Raw genomic sequence first — 19377 nt, 5'->3', positions numbered from 1 at the left:
AATACTAGCACTCTCTTGGTCCTCAAAACTAGAGCAGTGCATAGCGCTCTCGGACGGAGCGGGAGAAGCCGCCATGCGGGCTCCCGAATCCCTCCCGAAAGCACTGTGACTGGGGGACTGAGAAGAGGCAGAAGCCGTTTCAGCACCCCCACAAAGCTCCATCTGCGAGCCTCATGATCTGAGACGCCGCGCCGCCTCGACAGAAGCGGGTCCTGAACCATGAGGCTTGCGGATTTTGCCTGACTCGTCAAACAAAGCTGAATGGGAGTTGAGCGTTCTGAGGTGTAGCCACAGACAGTGTTCACAGGCAGCTCCCTCGAGAGCTGCCTGAGCATGCTCAGCTCCCAAACATTCTACACATAACTCGTGTGTATCCCCACCAGTAATGAATCTAGGGCAGGGTGTAGCACACGGTTTATAATTAAACTTTCTCTTACTCATTTTACTAAAATTATCTATTACAACTCTTTGATAACTCTAGAAAAGGCACAGACACATTCACATACACAGAGCGCTTTGCTGAAATGGCAGAAGCTGAGTTGCCGCTGTTTACCGCGGTCTATTTATACCTTCCGGTATTCGAGTCACTCGTGACGTCATCCGTGACGTCATCTCCTCGCGACTATAAATCGCGAGTTAGTTCCATACACAATTACACGCGAGTCACGCTGCTGGCGTTCCCCCCCATAGAGTCATTCCATGACGCAGTGCCAGTGAGGTAAACCACTCGTCGACTGATGAGAACTCATGAAGTGTGTACTCCTGTAAAGACTCTTTCTGTAGAGACAGGATTCATCTCATCTCATACTGTGACGCAGTCGTGAGGATTCTGCTGTTGCTGAAATGAACTGCTGCTACAGGAGGCATGGAGATGAAGAAATGAACAATAACAGGACTAATCATATGAAATGAAACAGGACTCATCTGGTACGTACAGTGGATTTATGATTGACAACATGGCCTTCATAGCTTAACATTTGAGCGTTTCTGTGTTTTGATCTGAAAACAATTCATTTTGGTGGTGAAGAAACACTTTTAGTAGAAAAACTACATTTTCTGCTTTAGCTTGTGAGTGTCATGAACATACAGAAGAGCAAAACCAACTGAAGACATGAGAAATACTGTCACTGAGAGAGAGAGCGCGCGAGCAGAAAAACACTTTAATATTCACTCAAGAAATCTTCATCATGTCTTATACAAGCCTGAGAATAAGAAACACTTGTTTATTCTGATTTGAAATGCTGAGTAACAGTTAAACAAACATGCATCATCATTATATTGGCAAAGAAATCATGATGTTTAGATTCGTCTCATCCCTCGAGCGATGAGACACGCGAACACCGTCATCACCATCTTAGGCTTCACCTCCACCAGATCTTCTGGGAGAGCGTACACGCGCGCGCCGATCTTCCTCGCCATTGAGATGGCGTACCTACAGAAAGACCACACACGGATGAGTCAGACATAAAGAGATCCCCTTCGTGCTATGAATGTGTCTCACTGTCTGATCTCGTTTGTTTTCATCTGAGGAGTGAGTTCAATGTAAGAAAGCTCTGTGCTCGTCATACTTGGCATTATTGAGTTTCTCATCGTCTGTTAAGTCTGATGTCTTGACCAGATCATAACGGATGGATCCGGGCTGGATGGCATCAATCAGGTCCAGTACTGGCATGCTGCTGCTTATAGATCCGTCCTGAAAAAGTGAAGAGTAAGTGAGGGAGTGAAGTGAAAGTGTGTCAGCAGCACATCAGACGGCGTTTACTCACTTTAAAGCCACTGATGGGTTTTTTTCCTGCTTGTGTGAGTGTGTCATTCACCCAGCTGACAATAGTGTCGTCATTCACCTTCTGTCCATCGCCCAGATCTTCCAGAATATTCAGAGTATACCTACAGACAAACATCACTCTCAGACCTCTGGTCAAGTGTACGCTCACACCACTTTAGTTTACTAGTCTTTACACTGCATGTGCATGTGTGTTGTTATGGGATTTTATCCTTGAAATCCACCTATACAAGAATTCTTGAAGACGCACAGCTTCAGTTTCACACGGTTCGTTTATCTGATGTTTTATTTAGTCTGAGCAGTTTAATGCTGATGTCCATCAAATGTATTTCTGAAAGGCACATCAAAGACTGAAAGTATGTTTTTTAGATTATAAGTAGCACACTTGAAGCAATGTCTTTTCTGTGAGGGATACAGCCACGGTTTAAGAGATTATATGACCATTACACATATATATTCACTCATCTTCATGCTGTCTGTGTAGTGCACTTAATTCAACAGAAGAGTGTTAAGTACGCGACAGTGCAGTTGTGTTGTGTTTTTACCTCCTCATGAGCTGCCAGAGGAGGGCAAGGGTCAGGGTTCGATTGCCTTCATTCAGGTCCTGTCCGGCTATTCCCACCAGAGAGAATTTGGCTCCTTTCTTTCCCAACTCAACAGCGTAGTTACAGTTCTCCAGCTGCAATGACATCAGTCACACAAACTTCACATTGAGCACAAGTGACTTTCATTCTCCACCGCACAACCGTGTACTTTGTGTTTATGTCCAGAGAAGTCAAACTAAACGGCTCATTATTGTGAGTGACGTATCAAAATTCTGCTTTTATGGAACTTGTCGTCGTACCTTTTTCATGTTGCTGCCCAGTTTAGGGTACGGTGGTTTATTAACTCTCTCCCAGTCAACTGGAACTTTGATCTTCTCATAAAGCTGGAAGATAACCAGAGCATCTGCCAGATCCCTAAAAAAAAGAGTTTTATGAGGAAAAATGACTTCAAGTTGACAGATGAACAACAGAGAGACATGATGAGATACATGCACTCACACATAGAGATGATTGACACGTGGGTTTACACCCAGTGAGTTCATCCAGTTTCTGAAGGTCCGCTCCTCTCGGGTCTCCCCTGAACAGAATCAGAAGCGCATGAACATCACTTCATCACACAACACATTACATCTGTACAGATGACCGTAAATCACAAACACTGCACAACTGAAACACTGGACTGAATATTTCACTGACTGAAGGGCGACTGTGTCAGATGTTATTTCAGGTGGATTATTCTGAACATAGATCAGATCATACAGCAAATCTAAATCATATTATTAATAAACTGGGAGAACACAACTGACACATCACATCACAGGTGAGATCAAGTGTTCATATTGAGATCTTTGGTGTTTGTCAAATGTGAGAGCAGTGCTGAACTGGAGAAACACCAGACGGTCCTGCAGACACGATTGAGATCTCATTAATGATGTTCGTCTCTAATGAGAAAGTCACAGACTGACAGACCCTCGATAGAGGTCCAGTCGATGTCTTGGTTCTCTGGTTTCTTCAGCGCGGGATATTTGTTGAACAGATTGGCCACATAGGCCAGATTGAGTTTAGGATTTCCACGGACGACATCTGTGGCCGTGACGAACTGTCGACAGCCGAGTCGATCGGCCTGCTCCAGCATACACTCGGCTCGCTTGACGTCATCTTTTTCCTGTAGAAAACACCATGTACTCATTTCATATCACCAAGTGTACATAAACGGGAAAGAAGCGATTTATTAAAGATGCAAAGCTGAAGTAGAGTTGAGAGAGTTTCTCACTCGTATTCCTGTCATGTCAATGGGAATGGCCGGGATTCCCTCCTCATCTCCTTTGGGTGCCACCTGGTTCAGGATGTTGTAATATGCTCTGGAGTCCTGTAAGATAACAAGAGAATGACATGCGTATTGTGTGTACACGAGTGTTCTCTCTCCTCTGTTCATTCACAGTGTTTTCACCTTGATGTCTGAGCTGAAGTTGTTGATTTTGGGGCATCCGGCGTCCTCCAGGTGATAATTCACCCAGCGCAGAAGAAGCTCCTCAGGAGAAAGTTTCATCAGATCCTCCAAACTCTCTCCGTCCCTGAGTAATGCAATCAGAGCTACAAACACACAACACAACGCGTGAGTCTTCAAACACACATAATGAATCTACAAACACACAACACAACACAGCACGTGAATCTGCAAACACACAACTCAACACAACACAACACGACACGTGAGTCTTCAAACACACACAATGAATCTACAAACACACAACACAGCACGTGAATCTACAAACACACAACTCAACACAACGCGTGAGTCTTCAAACACACACAATGAATCTACAAACACACAACACAGCACGTGAATCTACAAACACACAACACAACACGTGAATCTACAAACACACAACTCAACACAGCATGTGAATCTACAAACACACAACTCAACACAACGCGTGAGTCTTCAAACACACACAATGAATCTACAAACACACAACACAACACAGCACGTGAATCTACAAACACACAACTCAACACAACACAACACAACACATCAATCTACAAACACACAACTCAACACAACACAGCACGTGAATCTACAAACACACAACTCAACACAACACAACACGTCAATCTACAAACACACAACTCAACACAGCGCGTATGTTGTGTGTTTTGTACCTTCATTCCTGCTGATCTCAATGTCAGCGAACAGGCCGATCTTGATGACCTGCCACAGGAGTCCCAGCACTAAATGCTGCCTGCCCTCTTTCAGGTCCTCTGCTCCAATATTCACCACATGACAGCCAATGGCAGAGGCTGAATTTAACGCCAAGTTCAGATTCTCCTGCACATTCACACACGAACATCACGTCCAATCACAACACTACATGAATCCAACCAGCCAATCAGAGAGCGGGAGAGTTTTGTGTGTACCTGGATGGTGAAAGGTGTGAGTTTCTTCTTATTGATGGTTCGCTCATCAATGGTATCAGGAACAGAGAGGTTGATCATTTTACTGGAGAAGAAGAAGAAAGAAAGAAAGAAAACTCATTCTGATTGGTCAATGGCATTCTGAGCTCATATAAGTGCACAGCATCACGCTCTTCAAGCTCTTCTGTCACATGTCAAGCCTCATCTCTGACTAATAATAAAAACCCCTCTACACTTCAGCTCAGAGTTTAGATGTCACGTTTTGTGTGTACCAGAGAACAATCCCGTCTCCCACCGCTGCGAACAGATCATTAGAGCTCGGGTCCATGGGAATGACATGCTGACAGTCCGCATCTTTCTCTAGAGCTTTATTGATCCAGTTGACGAAGGCCACCTTCTCCTCCTCTACACACACGCACAGACAACGAGAGAGAGAGCGCGTTATACGTGTCATCACACATTATCAGTAGTTTGTGTGTGTGTGTATGTGTGTGTTTAGTCACACCAGAATATGAGTGTTGGGTTCCAGATTGTTCTGATGTTCCAGCCACGGAATAGATGCCCTCCTTCTTATTAATTGCTTTCCGGAAGGTCTTGGCGACCTCTGAGCTCTTCAGATCATGGACCACCTGACACACACACGCACACACACACACACACACACGCACGCACGCACGCACACACACGCACACAACTTCAGGACACTGATGTAAAGCTTTTGAAAGGTGTAATAATGTGAGATTTGTCTTACTTTGGCAAACTCATCAAAGGTGATCTTTCCATCCTGATTCAGGTCCATGGTTGTGCTGATCTCCTGTATGATCTCACGCACACGGTAACCTGGAAGCGGCAGGTTTGCTGCCTTAAACAAGGCATTCAGCTCATCCGTGCTGATGTAACCGTTAGCGTCCACATCTAAAGAGAGATCAAACATCAGTCTGACATCATCATCACGTACAGCGTGAGCAATCTCAGTGTGCGTCTGACTCACCGACTTTACTGAAAGCTTCTCTCAATTCCTCAATCTCCTCCGGTGAGATGTGTGATGTGGCCGCCATCTTACACGATATATCACAATATATATTTACCTATTTACCAACAACAACAACAACAACAACACATCAACACAACACGTCTTCAATGGCATTTCACTGTCAAGGATTTTCTGGTGTGATGTAAAGACAAAAAAAGGAAAGAGACTTTGACTGACAAACTAAAATCTCCCACAAACAAACAAACGGATCATAATTCATCGAAACTCAGAGCATTTCATAACTGTGTAATGTAGCACAATAACAACAAGCACACAATCATCAGAGACATCATTTCCATCCAACCCTTCCTGAATGTATATAGAACGTATAGAAAAAGGACATTCCCTAAAAAAGAACAAATATACAGAGCAAATATCTTAACTAATGGGCGGATCAATCCTTCACATGCATGCGTCGGCCTGTGCCCTCAAAGGTTTCTATCTATCAAACCTTCGGCCAAGCGGCTTGTAAGGGGGTAGAGCGTTGCATATTGTGCCAGTATGCTTACAATCCTAACCCTTCACTTCACAATATCCCATTATCAAGTGATACATTCAAATGTGAGGATATTCAACTCAAATCAAGTGTTTTTACAGTCTTGGAACTGTTGCAAAGCAGCTGTGCAGAAATGATGATGTGCGTGATATTAAAAAATATACACAATATATTCAGAATCAGCAGAAGTTTTCTTCATGATGTCACGATATCTCACCTGATATAAAGAAAAGAGTATTCCATCTCCAATGCATTTAATTCCATAAATACAGTTTGAAGTAAATTCAAGACAGCTAAATATTGCGGTAAACATATTTCATAGTAATTCAGTACGTGATATCATTCTTTATGTGAAAAAATTGTTTCAACTCAAAATTTTCAAATTGTATTCAATAAAGAGAAACATGTCCCATGAGTAAATTGTCTTTGTTTTCTTAAAGGAATATATAGAGAACTTTTCTCTCTAAATTGTTTCATCTTAATCTGCACATTTGTTAATGTTTAAAGCTGTCACTATTATTATCACCGCGTATCTGTCAATGTTATTCTCATTTGTTATTAATGTTAATCTCACGTGCACTGTTATTATCATGCAGTTGCACTCAACCGGCACACATTACTGGTTTGAACAGAAGTCGGTACATTTGCACATAAAGATGTACATTATGTACGTTTCTATTTTCACAGATCTATATTCCAACCCTGCAGCACAGTTTTACTTCGATTTATTATATTTGTGTGTGTTGCACTTGTTCTGGCATTCACTGTGGACTGTGGCAAAGAAAGAATTTCAACCCAATAAAGCGCCTCATTCATTCAAACTAGTTTTCCTCCCTGTGCACGTGACAATAAACGCTTTGATCTCGAATCTTAAATCTCTTGAAATAGCACTAAATGAATGTTTAAATGTAGAAGCATCACATATTATTTCATGTTCACCTCCTGACAGCCGGTCATTTGTGTTTAATTCTATAGATAAGACAATAAATGTGTACATATTTCATCTCAAAGTATTTCTCATGCAAATATCACCTGCATCAGAACGACAGGGATGTTCATTTGCATTCATGACGCAGACCAGCCATCTGATAACTCTGTCACATGGTTCACATGATTTGATTTGTTCTCTTTTCGTGTTGGACCTTTGCTCCGTGTTTTAAAATGGCTGCTTTTCACATGTACCTCACATGCTGTAATCTTCCTCTTTCATCACAGCAGCACAAACATCAGTTTTCTGCTTTTAGCTGGGCAGGAAACCAACAGGATGAAATAAATTCACATGCTAATGAACATCACAGAGGTGTGAAACAACATTCAGAGATGATGATGATGATGATCTGCTAGAGATTCTTCTGAAAAGTGTTTATATGAGTTGCTGTAAGCTCGAGCGACCGCAGCTTCCTGTTTCTGTATCTGAACTTCACTTCTGCTAAACTGAAGAAGAAGCCATCGCTTTATTCAAACGCTCACAGCTTTCCTGCACAACAACATCATCATGAGCTTGAATCTCCGACAACACACACGTCGTGAATAAACTCTTATCAGTTATCACAGACATGAATGTAAATGCAACTCTTGCATTAACATCAGAGAGAAGCTGCATGTCAGAACGGTTATAAATCCATCACATCAACCTGCACAATGCACACGATACACAAATAAATCACAAAGAAAATGTTCTTTCTTTCTTTCTGCTTCTAAGAAGTTCACCTCATGTTTCATTATAAGATCTTCTACACACGCTTTCCCAAAAACTAGAGTTTATGTTAAAGAGAACTTCAGAGATTTCATCACAGCACCATCAAGCTTTTGCACAGAAACCATAAGACTGTAAATCTCACAGCACTTTACACACGTCAGTCAGTCATTCACAAACAAACAAACAGACAGAGAGAGAGAGAGAGAGAGAGAGAGAGAGAGAGAGAGAGAGAGAGGATGATGTGGACGGTTGTCTCATACCTGTGGACGGGCGACTTGAGGCTGACTGTCAGTGTTGAGAGGTTCTGCAGTGTCTGTCTATTCAAATATGAGAGGAAGGAAGCGACCCACACGACATGTGAAACAGGAACACACAAAGGCCATGTCTTTATAAGGTAATCTGTTTTTCCATCAGCAACATTTCACATTCTCACTGCACCTGACCGCATTCACATTTCATCATTCGGAGGTTTAGCCCCCCGAACCCCAGACACATCATCAGGATTTGGCTAATATGACAAAATAATGTAAGAAACATCTCAAATCACGAATTACCACCGCTCTTACACAGCACACACACTTATCCATGCTTTTACTACAATAGTTGAACCAGGAGGTTATCTAGGCCCAAATGGTCATTAATCCACCAATAAAGAATGTTATTGTTTACGACACTTTTATGATAATAAAACCATGGTGAATTGAAGTGTCCTGTGAATGTCTGCAGGGTCTGTATTGGGAGGATAGACTCTGTTTAAAGGACACGCAAGAACTTATTATTATTACAGTGATACTCAACTTTCTACTCAACTTTCTTTCTCGCGATACTTTGATGTCTGAGCAGCGCCGCATGAAGTCGAACACGAGCTCGGTGACGTCACTGAGCAGGCGCGTCGTGAGTTTGACAGGCGGTTGCTAGGACGGTTGCTAGGGACTCCAAATTCACAGCGGCTCTTTCGGACAACAGTGAGTTTCAAGTTATTTCTCTTCATTATCTCGCATGAAAGTCTGTGGAAATAAACTGATATTGTGAATTCTTGATATAGGCTACGCTGAATTCAAACATGAACAAAATGAACGATCTGTTTTCTTAATGAAAGCGCTGCTAATTCTAATGCGAAAATCTCAATAAGATATGTAATACATTTAGTCTTTATATATGAGCTTTATTAATTAGGCTACGAATTAAGACTGTATTCCTACATTATTTTCGCTAAAACAGATATGATATTACTCTCTCTGTCTGTTGTTGAATGACTTTTGTTTCTATAAACAGATGATCAATAATAATCAGAAAGAACCAGCGCACGTGCTGCTGTTGAGAAGACCACGACCTCCTCACAAGATAACGCGCGCGCCTCACAACACAGGTACATAACTACAGTCAGGGTCGGTTCTAAACATTTGGAGGCCTGAGGCAAAATGTATTTTGGAAGCCCCTCACAGCACACACATCCCCCAACTCCACCTTTTAGAATAAATAAAGTATTTTATTAGGCTACAATTTAAAAATGTAACAATTTTAACAAGTTAATGATGTTAATAAAACGTCTGTTTCAATTTGAAATTGCTCTAAATAAAATCTTAGGACAGTCGGGATTTTTTTTGCAATGATTTTACAGTAACACAGCCATTACTTTTCCACTCTTTTGGATGAGTTTATCCGTCTGTTTCATGTGTTTTTGACATTACCTTGTATTTCATTCACAGAGGGGAAATAAGATGCGCAAAAAAGACGCGATAGGGAATTTGCTTGTAGCCTTGCGCTGTATGAGAACTGGCGTCTGTGCGCACACCTCGAGTGAGAAATCGCTAGAAAGTTTAAATGGGCAAGCGTTTTAAAACGCGTAAAAATAATAATCTTTTGTAACGCCAAAGACTGTAAAAGAGATATACGGCTCGCGCTGCATGTGAGGACAGAAATCCTGTGAAATTCAACCAATCAGATGACGACTTCGAACGTGCTGAAGTGTTTCCAGGAAAGTGTGCCTTGTGCATAAGACGCTTAGCCAACGGTCCGTGGGCGTGACGTCTGAGGCTGAGACTATGGAGGCCCCATCTCCAAGACTGAGGCCCTAACTATATGGCAAACCGAATTAACTTTTAATCATTCTCAGGACATGAATTTTTGATATCAACAATTAAAATTTCAATAGTAAAAATGTGAATTCTTGATATTCAATTCAATTCACAATGTTCATTGTTCCAAAGCAGCTTTACAGGAGAAAATAAGAAAAACTGAAAAACAAAAAAAGGTAAAACACAGCTCAGTGCATGGTGTTTATAGAACAAGCAAGATCATTCTAGTAAATAATAACCCGGTGGTTTATTTAGCATATTTTGCATTAAGTGAATGCTTGGCTGAAAAGATGTGTCTTTAATCTAGATTTAAATTGGGAGAGTGTGTCTGACCCTGGAATAGTATCGGGAAGGCTATTCCAGAGTTTAGGTGCTACGTATGAGAAAGCTCCGCCCCCTTTGGTGGATTTAGTTATTCTAGGTGTTATCAAAAGTCCGGAGTTTTGAGATCTTAGAGAGCGTGATGGGTTGTAGTGTGGTAGAAGCTCTGTTATGTAGGTAGGGGCTAAACCGTTTAAGGCTTTATAAGTAATTAAAAGAACTTTAAAGTCAATACGACACTTAATGGGTAACCAGTGAAGGGTTGATAACATTGGGGTTATGTGATGGTATTTTCTGGACCTGGTTAGAACTCTGGCAGCTGCCTTCTGAACTAACTGTAGTTTGTTTATTGATGATGCAGGACAACCACTAAGCAGTGCATTACAGTAGTCAAGTCTTGAGGTCACAAATGCATGAATAAGCTTCTCTGTGTCAGCAACGCATAAAATATTTCGTAATTTGGAAACATTTCTAAGGTGGAAGAAGGCTGTTTTTGTGACATTTGAGATGTGATTTTTAAATGACAGGTTGCTGTCTAATATAACGCCGAGGTCTTTAACTGTATTTGTTGGAGTAACAGTGCAACCTTCAATTTGCAGGTCATAATCCGAAATATTCTGCTCACGTGTCTTTGGTCTGATAAGTAATATTTCTGTTTTATTAGAATTTAAAAGAAGGAAATTACAAGACTTTTTCTAGTATTTTAGACAGGTAAGGGAGATTTGAAATCAGTCTATAGTTTCCTAGTTCATTGGGGTCTAAGTTTGGTTTCTTGATAAGAGGCTTAATGACGGCCAGTTTAAAGGGTCCTGGGACATGGCCTAGATTAATTGACGAGTTGATAATGTTATAAATGGGCTCAATTGCAACGGGTAATAACTCTTTTAATAATTTAGTTGTATGGGGTCTAATAAGCAAGTTGTAGGTTTAGATGTTGCAATAAGTTTAATTAAATCTTCCTGTTTTATAGGTGAAAAACACTGTAGCCTTTCTTTTGGGGCGATGGTTGGTACTAATTCATAGGATATCAACAATGACGTCATCACTCGCAGAAATGTGTATTCTTGATATCAACAATGGCGTCATCACTCGCAGAAATGTGTATTCTTGATATCAACAATGACGTCATCACTCGCAGAAATGTGTATTCTTGATATAAAAAATTGATTTCTGCGAGTGATGGTGTGATTGTTGATATCAAGAATTCACATTTTTACTAGTGAAATGTAATTACTGATATCAAAAATAGCAACTGTTACTAGTAGAAATTCTATTCTTGATATCAAGAATGATCATTTTTACTAGTAAAAATAGAATTGTTGATATCAAAAATTAATATCCTGAGAATGATTAAAAGCTAATTCGGCTTGCCATATAACTGCCTGCTCTGCCGGTGTTGTGCCGAGAAATGCACCCCTGCCAGATTCTGCACCTCCTTCAATAACACGATGTCCGATTGGCTAATTCTAACCCCTCCCCACACACATAATCCGAACACCTAATGTTAGTGAGGAGTGGAGGAGTCATAATTTAGCAGGAATAATTTTTCGGCCCTGACTACAGTTTTACTACAAATACCAAGTTTGAAATGTGGATACTGTAGTAAAACCCTGTTCTGTGTAACACACAAGAACTGTTAGCAGAGCGCTCAAATAATACTGGATACCTTGTACTTTATACCAGTAACCAGTCCATGCAACTGGCTTGCTTTTTATTGATTAAACAAAATATACACGTGTTCATCATCAGTCACTGATTAGATCACATGACATATCTCACCAATGTGATTGTCTGGACCACAGAATAATAATAAAGAAAACAATAAATACAAACTACAAATAATAAAGACGAGAGTGCTATATACACGTTAACAAGAACAATTAAACGTGCTTTTAAAAAAGGTTTGTATACACATAAATGAATTGATGTTCAGGAGTTTATTAAGTCTTTTTATCTGAAAATGTAAAGGTTTGTGATCATGACTCTGGAATACATGTCTCTAAAACAATCCAGAGTTCAGCTTCAGCTGCAATCAAACACACCACCAGTCACATCTCATTTATATTGTGTGTTTTTACAGTGCATACTGTTCTAAAGCAGCTTTACAAAAACAACACTGCAGTCTTAATTCTATAAGCAGTTTCATTTCAAGCACAGGTGTCCAAACTACACCTGCTGGAAGTTTCTAGTAATCCTGAAGATCTAGATTAGCTGAATCAGGTGTTTTATTAGAGCCGCGGGCCTCCAGGAACTGAGTCTGACACCCCTGATTTAAAAACTTCTCTTCAATATCTTGAAGAAAACTTGAAAGCGACTGTCAGATGTGTTTTGAAAGGTCAGCATGACATTGACCGTTCTGGATAGGGATTGAATGACGCTGATGATGTCATCTGTGTGTTTTCAGAAGAGCCTCGTGTGTGTCGATTTGGCCCGAAGTCACCGGCACCCATGACACTGGCCAGAATCACCAGAGGTTTCCCTTCTCACGCTCAGCGCACGGCATCCAAAGTCCCACATCTGTCCAGACCGCCGCCTCTCTTCTGCCTCAATGACTTCCTGCAGATGAGCCAATCAGCATGTGGCTCTCTGACGGAGCTCAGGAACGCTGTTCTGTCCACCTGCAACTACAAGAAGCTGCTGGATTTATTTCTATCAGAGCTGCACAGAGGGGCTCAGTGTGAAGTAACCAATCAGATTGTGAGCTGTGAGGGACTGACACACATCAAACGCAGGATCCCTCACACACACCTCATCTGCGGTAACGCACGCACGCACGCACACACACACACACGCACGCACGCACGCACGCACGCACGCACGCACGCACGCACGCACGCACACACACACACACACACACACACACACACAGGCTTTGGTTGACTATCCCCGTGGGGACAGTCCATAGGCGCAATGTTTTTATACTGTACAAACTGTATATTTTTTTTTTTTAGATTTAGATTCAATTTATTGTCATTGCACATGTACGAAGGTACAAGGCAACGAAATGTGACCTCTGCATTTAACCCATCCAGAGAGTAGTGAACACACGTACCCCCGGAGCAGTATCCCCTATCCCTAACCCTATCCCTAAACCTAAAGATCATAGAACACTTTTTGCATTTTTAGATTTGTAAAAAATATTGTTCTGTACAATTTATAAGCTTTTTTGCCCATGAGGACCTCAATTTTGGTCCCCACGGTGACACGAGTGCCCATGTGTTGGTGTGTATTTAGGTCCCCACCAAGATATACAAACATGAACACACACACACACACACACACACACAGACACACACACACACACACACACACACACACACATTCTCAGGATGTTCTCTTAGTGTTCTTTCATATGAATCTGTGTCGCTCTTCTCAGAGTTAGCAGCCATGATTCAGCTGGAGGCCCGAGCAAGGAATTGTGGGAACACAACAGAAGTGTGTGAGTCAGTGGAGGAGCTGTGGGGGTCACCAGAGAGAGAGAGTGACACACACACACAACCCCCCCGCCGGCCCTTCTCACACACACGTGAGACTGTCTCACCTCTCAATGTTTCACCATCAGCGATTAAGATCAACGTCTCACTCTCTGCGTGTCTGTTTATCACAGTACATCAAGTTCTCAACTGTGTGACCAGTAAATACTTCCAGGGATCTCGCCGCATGCGCTCGCCGTTCCGGGCCGGAGAGGAGTGTGATGTCATCAGTGCGTCTGAGCTGGCTCTTCTCGACTGTCTCACACGAGGAGGACTGAACCTGAGCTTCAAGGTGACACACGTGTGTGAGAGTGTGTGTGGGAAGCGTAAACCCTACGGTGACGGTGAAAGATGGCAATATCCAAAATCCTTGTCCTTGTGGGGACATTTTTTGGTCCCAATGAGGAAACAAGCTTATAAATCATACAGAATCAGATTGGCTTAATAGGACTAGGTGTTATAATCCCACTATTTCAGCACAGTTGAACTGCCCAATAAGACATTTCCCTGCACGCCTTATGCATGACAGGGGGAAGCAGTCAAGAATATGAATAGGGGAAAGGAGGTCAGAGGTTTCACTGGTTCGTCGGGTAGGCATCCTCTGTGTTTGGGGGATAAAGGATTATAGAAATACACAGCATACTTGCCTTTCCTTGCCATTATCAGAGAGACATCTCAAGAGTTGTCTGTCCCACTTTCATCACATTATCCTGAGATGGCGTATCATATCCAAGATGGCGCCGCAGATGGCTGCCTCGGTGTGGAGCTCTCCAGTTGTTTTAGTGTTTTGTTAGTTTGTCCTGTTTTATGTTTTTCGCATACAATCAGTTTCACAAGAGATGAACTGCTGAACATTCGGCAGTGCACACCATCTGATATTTTACCGGTTTTTGATTATTCGGACGTTTTACTTAACATCGTAGTCGGAGGCGCAGCGGCGCTAACAAAGCGCTCCAGGAAGTGCAAGCGTGGGAAGCGAGCCGGCACGCTAATCAGGCTCAGAAAGCGCGGCTTTAAAACTGCGCTGCCTAGCATACATCTGGCGAATCTGCGCTCTCTGCCAAACAAAACGGACGAACTTCTTCTACTCTACCGGACAAATAAGGATTTTTCAAACTCTGCTGTTTTGTGTTTCGTGGAAACGTGGCTAAATGACTTCATCCCGGACAGCGCGCTTCATCTGCCCGGCTACCAGCTGTTCAGAGTGGACCGCGATGCAGAATCAACAGGGAAATCGCGCGGTGGTGGGTTATGTTTCTACATCAATGAAAAGTGGTGTACAGATACAACAGTGATGAAGAAGATGTGCTGTCTCGACCTAGAAGCACTCTTCATTAACTGTAAGCCCTTTTACTCGCCGCGAGAGTTTTCCTCGTTCATTCTCGTGTGTGTTTACATTCCACCGCAAGCGCACGTGAGCGTGGCGTTACAACAGCTCGCCGATCACATCACGGGCACTGAGCAACAACATCCGGACTCTGTTATTATTATTCTTGCCGACTTTAATCAGGCAAAACTTGCACTCGAGCTGACAAAATACAGACAACACATCACATGCCCTACCAGAGGCAAAAAATATTTTGGACCATTGCTACACCACAATAAAGAATGCATATCGCTCTGTCCCTAGAGCAGCTTTAGGACTGTCTGATCACTGCCTGGTTCACCTTATCCGAGCCTACAGGCAGAAACTAAAAGCTGCCAAACCTATGGTAAGGACTGTTAAAAGATGGACCAACGAAACAGAGCGGGCCTTACAAGCCTGTTTCGAGTGCACCGATTGGAGTGTTTTTGAAGCTGCTACCAGCGATCTGGACGAGCTCACAGAGACTGTAACATCATACATCAGTTTCTGTGAGGATTTGTGCATTCCTACCAGGACTTCCTTAAAATACAACAATGATAAACCATGGTTCTCAGCAAAACTCAGACAGATTCGCCAAGTCAAGGAGGATGCCTACAGAAAAGGGGACAAAGTCTTGTACAAGCAGGCTAGGAACACATTGACAAAGGAGATCAGAGTGGCTAAGAGAAACTACTCTAAAAAGTTGGAAAACCGGTTTTCAGCCAACGACCCTGCGTCTGTGTGGAAAGACCTTAAAGACATCACCAACTACAAGCCACCATCCCCCAATTTTGCAGGCAATCAACACCTGGTCAATGATCTGAATGACTTTTACTGCAGATTTGAAAATGCTAACTTTACACCTCACACTAACTCTGACATTCTCTCTACACAACACCTATCACCATCAGTCACCCCACCTCCTGCACTTCACATCAGTGAAGAGGATGTGTGCCGAGTCTTTAGGAAACAAAAGACAAGAAAAGCACCAGGCCCAGATGGAATCTCCCCAGCCTGTCTTAAAAGCTGTGCTATTCAACTGGCCTTCATCTTCTCTAAGATCTTCAACAGATCACTGGAGCTGTGCACAGTTCCTTCCTGTTTAAAGCACTCCACCATAATCCCCATCCCAAAGAAACCCAAAATCACAGGACTGAATGACTACAGACCCATCGCTCTCACATCTGTGGTCATGAAGTCATTCGAGAGACTGGTACTGGCTTATCTGAAGGACATCACAGAACCCTTACTGGACCCCCTGCAGTTTGCCTACAGAGCAAACAGGTCTGTTGAAGATGCAGTTAACATGGGGCTGAATTTTGTCCTGAAACATCTGGATAAGACCAGGGACCTATGTGAGGATCCTGTTTGTGGACTTCAGCTCCACTTTCAACACCATCATCCCATCACTGCTACAGACAAAGTTAACCCAGGTATCTGTTCCTGGCTCTGTCTGTCAGTGGATCACCAGCTTTCTGACAGACAGGCAGCAGTTAGTGAGAATGGGGAAACTCACATCCAGCACCCGCACAATCAGCACTGGCGCCCCCCAGGGGTGCGTTCTCTCCCCACTGCTCTTCTCCCTGTACACAAATGACTGCACTGCCCAGGACCCTTCTGTCAGACTTCTGAAGTTCGCAGATGACACCACACTCATTGGCCTCATCCAGGATGGTGATGAGTCTGCGTACAGACAGGATGCTGAGCAGCTGGCTGTCTGGTGCAGTCATAACAACTTGGAGCTGAACACGTTTAAAACAGTGGAGACGATTGTGGACTTCAGGAGAAACCCCCCTGCACTCCCCCCTCTCACCATCATGAACAGCACTGTGGCAGCAGTGGAGTCATTCAGGTTCCTGGGCACCACCATCTCTCAGAACCTGAAGTGGGACAATCACATTGGCTCCATTGCTAAAAAAGCCCAGCAAAGGTTGTACTTCTTACATCAGCTGAAGAAGTTCAACCTACCACAAACTCTATTAAAACAGTTTTACTCAGCTGTCATAGAGTCTGTCCTCTGCACATCCATCACTGTCTGGTTTGGCTCAGCCACAAAGTCAGACATCAGAAGACTACAGAGGACGGTTGGGACTGCTGAGAAGATCATTGGTGCTCCCCTGCCCACCCTCCAAGAACTGTATACATCCAGAGTGAGGAAAAGGGCTCAGAAAATCACCCTGGACCTCTCACATCCAAGCCATCATCTCTTCACAATGCTGCAGTCTGGTCGGCGCTACAGAGCACTGAGCACCAAAACAACCAGACACAAAAACAGCTTCTTCCCTCAGGCCATCTACCTCTTGAACAGTTAAATGTTTTTACACACCGTGCAATTAATAACTCTGTGCAATAATAATTAAGTGCAATATTAATTATATCCTCCAGATAATACACTATCTATTTTTATACAACTTTTTCTGTAAATTATATTTCATTCATTCTGCTGTATATAGCACATACCTTGTACTACAATAGTCTATTCTTATTTTTTACTTGTACATATTTACATACATACATAGCTTTACACTCTATATCTTTATCTTATGTTTATTGTATTGTATTTCTTAATTGTTTATACCCATAGGCCCTTATTTAAATCATTGTGTCCTGTATTCTATTGTGTTATGGTCTCTGTGTACTGTTGGTGCTGTTTCTGTGTTCTGGATGCTCCTGTCACCAAAACAAATTCCTTGTGTGTGCAAACATACTTGACAATAAAGCTTTTTCTGATTCTGAGTGAAAGATGCCTTTTGGTGAGGTGCTGCTGATAATGCCCTTTGTATGGTTCCCATCAATGCGACACATGGTCAGTTGTGCTCCTCAGCCTCATTGGGTGTTTCGGCCCTTTATCACAAGACGCCCTCAGCCAAGGGAGGACCACCACAGGTTGATCAGACCTGGGTGTGTGTCGCATTGTTACGAGGTCATCTGGCAGACCCATGCTGTGTCCATTCGCCTCAACCACAGCCATTGGCTTCTTTTTTCTGCACCACTGGCCAGTTCTTGATTATCCTCCACTGGACCTGTCCTCTGAGAGTGACCTATTTGTCAGCTATGGTGACCTCTGCATTTAACCCGTCCAGTGAGTAGTGAACTCACGCAAGCCAACAAGTGAGCAAGCCAACACTGCACTGCTCTGCTGTGGCGAGGAACCCAAACTCCAATGATGAATAATGGAGAAAAAAAAACCTCGGGAGAAACCAGGCTCAGCCGGGAGGGCCAGATCTCCTCTGACGTGTCATAGCTGCACTCAGTGACCCCGACCAAAGCCACCGAGCAACGTCCACGAAGAACAGGGAGAGCCCACGAGCCGCGACCCAGGAAGCCCCATCCGCCGAAACCGTGCAGGTCCAACCCGGTCCCATTCCGCGATCAACAACTGACAACAACTTTCGCTGTCCATCCCCGATCTTCAAGTTGGCATACCGGAGATTCTTTCTTTCAAATGCTTCATTAATGGCCTCTTCCCAAGTACAGTCAACTCAACTATGAGGACTGTCCTACTGGAGCTGGACCACAGAACCATATCCGGCCGCAGGTTGGTCGCTGCGATTTCCAAGGGGAAAGTAAGTCTGTGGTTTAAATCAACTCGCATGTCCCAATCCCTGGCAGACCTGAATCTGGGGTTAAGGGCTTGGCCTGCGGTTTCTGCCCCTCCCGAAACCCAACATGTGTGTGTGTGTGTGTCAGATGAAGAGAAGGGTTGTGTGGATGTGGAATGCAGCGTGTGTTTAAAATCAGTCTGATCTTATCAAACACAATCTTATCAATCAGTTGTGCCAATTATCAATTATGTTGTGCCTCATGAAGCTTTTCAACACAATGACACTTTTGTTCTGAGGAAATGAAACAGTCAGTAAAAGAGGAAGAACAGCAGATAAACTTCCTCTGTTTGCCTTCTTCAGTTTGACTCATAACTTGAAGGATGTGAACAGTCTCTCTGTGTGTTGTGAGTGTTTGCAGGCTCATTTTATTTCTCATCTTCCTGATGTGACATCACTGGCTCATTGTCTACAGTCTCTCAACGCCTCTTTTAATGACCTCACACGTGTTCCTCATGAGGTACTCCACCTTCCATGACATCATTCATGACATAAATGAGTGTGTGTGTGTGTTAGTGTAGTATTTGTGTTTGTGTCAGGTGTGTGACTGCACTCGACTGCAGGTGTTAAACTTGAGAGATAATCCA

General features: G+C 43.0%; 2 protein-coding genes across 4 annotated transcripts in view; one reads left to right on the top strand and one right to left on the bottom strand.

Annotated features, from left to right (window-relative positions):
- Positions 1-672: 672 nt before the first annotated feature.
- LOC130555991 (uncharacterized) lies at positions 673-14295 on the top strand. Of its 3 annotated transcripts, XM_057336605.1 has the most exons (6): positions 8245-8365; positions 8815-8936; positions 9247-9340; positions 12775-13128; positions 13747-13896; positions 13978-14295. In XM_057336605.1, exons 3-6 carry the CDS (start codon positions 9247-9249, stop codon positions 14286-14288), a joined length of 909 nt encoding a protein of 302 aa, XP_057192588.1. In that variant the 5' UTR covers positions 8245-8365; positions 8815-8936; the 3' UTR covers positions 14289-14295. The 3 variants fall into 3 exon arrangements, with proteins under 3 accessions (XP_057192586.1, XP_057192588.1, XP_057192585.1); XM_057336602.1 differs by having other exon boundaries at positions 13747-14295; XM_057336603.1 differs by lacking the exons at positions 8245-8365; positions 8815-8936; positions 9247-9340 and adding an exon at positions 673-927 and having other exon boundaries at positions 13747-14295.
- lcp1 (lymphocyte cytosolic protein 1 (L-plastin)) overlaps positions 928-19377 on the bottom strand; it is a 20328-nt gene continuing 1878 nt past the window's right edge. The window contains exons 2-17 of the mRNA XM_057336601.1: positions 8232-8288; positions 5735-5831; positions 5495-5658; positions 5249-5372; positions 5016-5148; positions 4747-4828; positions 4492-4657; positions 3779-3921; positions 3602-3697; positions 3298-3493; positions 2827-2905; positions 2628-2742; positions 2329-2462; positions 1767-1887; positions 1569-1693; positions 928-1432 (exon numbers count right to left, since the gene is read on the bottom strand). Coding sequence (XP_057192584.1) covers positions 1300-1432; positions 1569-1693; positions 1767-1887; positions 2329-2462; positions 2628-2742; positions 2827-2905; positions 3298-3493; positions 3602-3697; positions 3779-3921; positions 4492-4657; positions 4747-4828; positions 5016-5148; positions 5249-5372; positions 5495-5658; positions 5735-5831; positions 8232-8288 — 1965 coding nt within the window. The 3' untranslated portion in view covers positions 928-1299. The remainder of the gene's footprint in view (positions 1433-1568; positions 1694-1766; positions 1888-2328; positions 2463-2627; positions 2743-2826; positions 2906-3297; positions 3494-3601; positions 3698-3778; positions 3922-4491; positions 4658-4746; positions 4829-5015; positions 5149-5248; positions 5373-5494; positions 5659-5734; positions 5832-8231; positions 8289-19377) is intronic.

The sequence above is a fragment of the Triplophysa rosa genome, linkage group LG6 (genome assembly GCF_024868665.1).
Source record: "Triplophysa rosa linkage group LG6, Trosa_1v2, whole genome shotgun sequence".
Classification (NCBI taxonomy): Eukaryota; Metazoa; Chordata; class Actinopteri; order Cypriniformes; family Nemacheilidae; genus Triplophysa; species Triplophysa rosa.
This window is presented reverse-complemented; position numbering and strand designations above follow the sequence as displayed.

Excerpts from the sequence above, each read along its gene's own strand:
- LOC130555991 (XM_057336602.1), top strand. The coding sequence starts at position 9,247 with ATGATCAATAATAATCAGAAAGAACCAGCGCACGTGCTGCTGTTGAGA. Across the intron at positions 9,341-12,774 it reads GCGCGCGCCTCACAACACAG|AAGAGCCTCGTGTGTGTCGA; the intron begins GTACATAACTAC and ends GTGTGTTTTCAG. Across the intron at positions 13,129-13,746 it reads TCACACACACCTCATCTGCG|AGTTAGCAGCCATGATTCAG; the intron begins GTAACGCACGCA and ends CGCTCTTCTCAG.